Genomic DNA, 4,793 nt, shown 5'->3' with positions numbered 1-4,793 from the left:
GGAAGGGACCTCGGGAGATCATCGAGTCCAGCCCCCTGCCCAAAGGGCAGGAAGTCAGCTGGGGTCATAGGATCCCAGCAAGATAAGCATCCAAGAGATGGGAAACTTTCTGAAGTGGTGACTCTTTGCAACTAAAACTGGCAACTAGAAATCATAAGCAGAGGCAAAATAAATGCAAGTATGCCAATTACATTCATTTTGGAAATACATGTCTTATGATCTGGTGGCATGAGTCACAATTAGAGCACTTCCTTAGCAATAAAATCCCCTTGGCTTCATACATTTCATGCTACAGTAAAAGAAAATGTTGCAGATACAGTCAGTAGGTTTTGAAAACCCTACTAGTCATTTCCTTGACTAAATCACTATCTATTAATGCCCGTTGTGTATATTGCCTTGGTAACATGGCAACTAGCATGAGTTGTATACATTTCTGATGCAGTTTATAAAATAAATTGGTAATTTTGAACCAAGTCCTAACATCTTTACTCCAGCAAGGATTAGATTCAGAAGGGGGATTTAGATACTACAGCTTTAGATGCCTTGTCAGCTAGTGAAAACCATGACCCAAATTAAGTACCTTGGTAAGCAGGTACAATTCATGGGGAGAACTAAGCTCTTGAGAATCGGATTCATAAAAGCCAACACACTGAACCTGGAGCTACCTTAGCTAACTGGTAAGTAATACCAAGTAAGAGGTGTAACTTAAGCTGCAACCCTTTATCTCAGGAACATAGGTGTCTAATTCTGAGCCGCTGACCCACGTCAATTCAGAATTCACAGCCACGAACGCTGTTCTTGAATTAGATGCCTAAGCTGTTTCTTTTTTCACAAAGCAAAGGAGCCAGTTCTTTAAAGCAAAGAAACCAGTTCTTTCATAACTAAGCTGGAAGAAAAAGCGTTCCTTTACGCAGTGGTTAGATCAGTCACCTAGGATGAGGGTATTCAGATTCAAATTCCTCCTTTGCATAAGAAGATTTGAACCCGCATTTCCAATCTCACAGAAAAGAATTACCAGGACATAGATTATTTTAGAATAGGATTCTCTCAGTTCCTCTTTTTATACTACTTAGTGTTGTTTCACTTTCCATGGCATAACTGAATAGGAAGAAGGAAGAGAAATCAGGAAAGAGAGAGAGAGAAAAATGGATAATCACTCCACAGCCCAGTGATTAGGGCCCTTACCTTGGGAGTGAGTAATGTGGCTTTTAGCCTCTGCTCCAGAAATAAACAGCAATGCTTCATGGTATTCTTTGGCAACAAAAGTGACTACGGTATACTTGCACAACGTAAGTTAAATTCATTATTTTTTCTGAATTTTGAACATTGGTAAGTAAATATGCACTGCCTTTGAAGAATAAATGGTCCTTATTTAAAAAATGGAAAATGTCCCAGTCATACTAGTCTGTCTAGTAAAAATACACAACTAAGATATTAATTTAAAAGCCTGTTTAATATTTGGGTAAAGACACAGTAGTCTTTAAAGCATGGGTTCACAAAGGGATAACCTACTGCAGTGCTTCTCACCCTCTTTAGACTCCAGGCACCCCTTATGAGACTCATTTTCCCTTTGGAAAATGCCAACTCTTAGTTTTTACTTGTTTTTTGACTACAGAAAAATACTAGAACAACTTTTCTGTTGCAAAGAACTCAGAAAGACAGCAACAAGTCAGAATGTTTACAACAGTATAGATTCCTGTTTGAAATCTCTGGGTATATTTTGCGAATCATGTTTCACACCTAACAATGCTAACATTATGTAGCACCCTGCACTACCCCTGAAAGCATCTGAAGGCACCTCAGGATGCTCTGACATCCTTGTTCAGGGTCACTAGGCTAATGATTAGAAGACTTCTGCAGAAATGGGGAAACTAGATTGCACCTCCTCATCCTGAAGGGGTTCAAAGCCACATCTTCCACTTCCTAAGGGGGTGTTCTAACATAAAGCTAGGCTGGATGTGGGAGGGGGTACTCTCCACCCCTCCTGCTGAATCCTTGCCATGGCTCAGCCAGGAGCACAAGATTTATGAGACCAGAGTGAAAGAGAAAATGATTTTAGACATCAGTAATGAGGGCATTCACCTGGGTTCCAGTCCCTGCTTCCAAGACAGTTACTACAGTGGTCAGAGTATTATGTCAATGTATTTTATCCATTGAGGGATTAATGTAAGAGTTCTGGGAGCAGACACTGGAAGCGAAGAAGCCCAGGTATATTTTCTAATGTGTTGTTGTTCATGATCCCTGTGTCATTTAAATACCCTCATCTTAATGAGAACTGAAGGTAGCCTCCTGACAGTTATGGTTATTAAAAATCCCAGGGTACTTTTCCTAAAAGTACACGTGTTAGCCATGGTACTGTGGTAAAATTCCAGATCTGGCCATTGTGCCCTGACTACCTAAAATCCTTGTCTACTTCTAATGGGATAGAATAGTTCCTCACTACCATTGTTTTTTTCTTGAAGTTTTCAGACTACTTCGAGAGTGCAACCCTTGTGCTCTTCTGAGTGTAGGAACTTCAAATGTAGATCCCCTGTTGTAATAGGGGAAAGATACCTTGTACCTTCTTTCACTTATATATCTGTGTAAGAGCATGGCAACAAATGGCTTAAAGGGTCCTACTATTTCCATTCCAGCTGACAACTCTGTAGCATTTCTAAGGAAATTTACAGTGGAAACAGCAAAGAAGGAATTGGCTGAGAACTGCATGTGTCAGGAATGCAAGAACATATGACAAATTATGTTTTAAAAATGGGGTTTTCAGATTTGTTGGAACAAACACCCCATGAGTTTGAGAGAGAATAAATACTGACAACAGGATTCTCATTGCATGGAAGGATTTTGTGAAACAAATAAATACTGTTCTGCTAGCAATGGCAGAAGGCTGACTGGGTGTGGTGCACTCTCTCTTCCCCTTTAAAAATTACAGTTAAACTATCAGTGTTTACCAAATAAAGTATCATTAGTCTATAAACTGTTTGATGCAAGCTGTCTTACTTTTGCCTTCTCACAGAAGGAGGGTGCGCCAGAACTTCAAGACAACTCACAAAGGGTTCTGGTTGAAACTTGATGGGCTGAAATAAAGAGCTCTCAGAGAACTGGACAGCACAACTGAATACAGGCTAGGATGCCAGTACAGTTAGCCTCAGGAATGCCGTGTATGTGTGTGACCCCTGCCTCCTATTGAATGAGTGAATGAAGTGAGCTATAGTACAAGTCTTGTGTTGCAAGCACTTCTGCAGTTCAACCTTGTCAGCTTCATTTGTTTGACTAAGCTGCAGCGAATAAAAGAAAGGCAGGTCTGAAGATGGGTGGCAAGAGGTCCACAAGAAAACCTTTCATTTAGATCCAAACTATATGCTTGTATTTCCAGGTAGTATCAAGAATCAAAGCACAGCACAGTTTCCCTTATTTTACAAAAGCCTTTACAGAACATTCCAGGCTTGATTACTGCTCCACAGGGAACAAGTAACTCTGACTTCACCCTGTCCTCTGAGGGGAGAATGCTTTGCAGCTCCCTCATCAGCTGTCTATCAGCACTTCCAGTAGAAGTATTTGTTTTAATAGGATTGCAAATTAGAGAGGGGATGTAAAAACTGTGGCTCATTGTCTGTGATAGAGCACACTAGGCACTATGATAGTACATGTAATACATCATAATGGGATTACATGATGTCAATTATATTTTCACAGCAAACATGGAAACCCCCCCTCAGATCACTTAGCTGATCAGTCTTGCAAGGTTTCACTCCTTTGTGCTCAGGCCAGGCTGGGTTTTAATGATGGGGCAGGAGGGTGGGGGAGGGGTCCCCAAGTCTTCCCTTGGGAGACAATTTTACAAGCAAATACAGTCTGCCGGTAGGGAGTTTTCCCTGCCATTCAGTGTAAATTTGCATTCCTCCTAGTTCCTACTCCTTGTAGCACCTAAATAATTGTTCACAGTTGTGGAGAGCACAACTTTCTAAAGTCAAAATTCCCATTTGAAAGGATGAGAGTTTTGCCTGAGCATAAAGAATGCCTCCTGCTTGCTGTTTACACTCCTCAGTTTTCACAGCTCACCAGAGCACTCATTTAGAAAGGCTCAAGGCCTGGGCTGGTGCCCACTGGAGTCAGCGGCCAGGCTCCTATTGGGTCCCCAGTCACTGAGGGCAGTGGCAGGAAGCAAGAGCAAGATCTTGATCTACTGATGTGCTGCCACAGTGATAACCATCTTCTTTTTCTGAGCATCATGTGCTGACTACTGTGCACACCTCTGGCTAGAACAACACTGAGCCGGACTAAAACTTGCATTTGCACCTTGCCAGGCCCTAGCAAATCCACCCTGTTCTTCACCCAGCTCAGGGGAAAGCCGCGCTGAAGAGCAGTTTCTGTTTGAGAATCCTGTGCTTCAGCCCTGGGAGAAACAGTGCCAGAGAAGCGCCGGTTTTCACTGCTCAGCCTGGGGCCCGCAGCCCTTCCACGCAGCTGAGGCCGTACTCTACCCTGGGCATTCAGCCTCTACCTTGCTGAATAAGCAACCGCAGGGGGAAAGAAAGGGCAACACTTCAAGCAGACAAGGTCCTTTGGGTAAATCTGATATCTTTTATTAGACCAACTCCAATAGTTGGAAAAATTCTTCTTCCCAAGATTTCTTCCAACTATTTGAGTCAGTCTAATAAAAGATGTCGATTCACCCAAAAGACCTTGTCTGCCCGAGCCGTTAGACCAGCGCGGCTACGCCCAACCCTTCAAGCAGCCTTCATGTCTCCGGGGCGGCGCACGGGCATCGCGGCTGTGCCTCTGCCTCTGCCTCTGCC

General features: G+C 42.8%; 1 protein-coding gene across 1 annotated transcript in view; it reads left to right on the top strand.

Moving 5' to 3' along the window:
- Positions 1–1,199: 1,199 nt before the first annotated feature.
- VIM (vimentin) overlaps positions 1,200–4,793 on the top strand; it is an 18,133-nt gene continuing 14,539 nt past the window's right edge. Inside the window, exons 1-2 of the mRNA XM_019530258.1 lie at positions 1,200–1,289; positions 3,371–3,465. Coding sequence (XP_019385803.1) covers positions 1,200–1,289; positions 3,371–3,465 — 185 coding nt within the window. The remainder of the gene's footprint in view (positions 1,290–3,370; positions 3,466–4,793) is intronic.

The sequence above is a fragment of the Crocodylus porosus genome, unplaced genomic scaffold, assembly GCF_001723895.1.
Source record: "Crocodylus porosus isolate Cpor-Errol unplaced genomic scaffold, CroPor_comp1, whole genome shotgun sequence".
Taxonomy (NCBI): Eukaryota; Metazoa; Chordata; order Crocodylia; family Crocodylidae; genus Crocodylus; species Crocodylus porosus.
The sequence above is the reverse complement of the archived record's forward strand: the minus strand, read 5'-3'. Positions and strand labels throughout refer to the sequence as shown.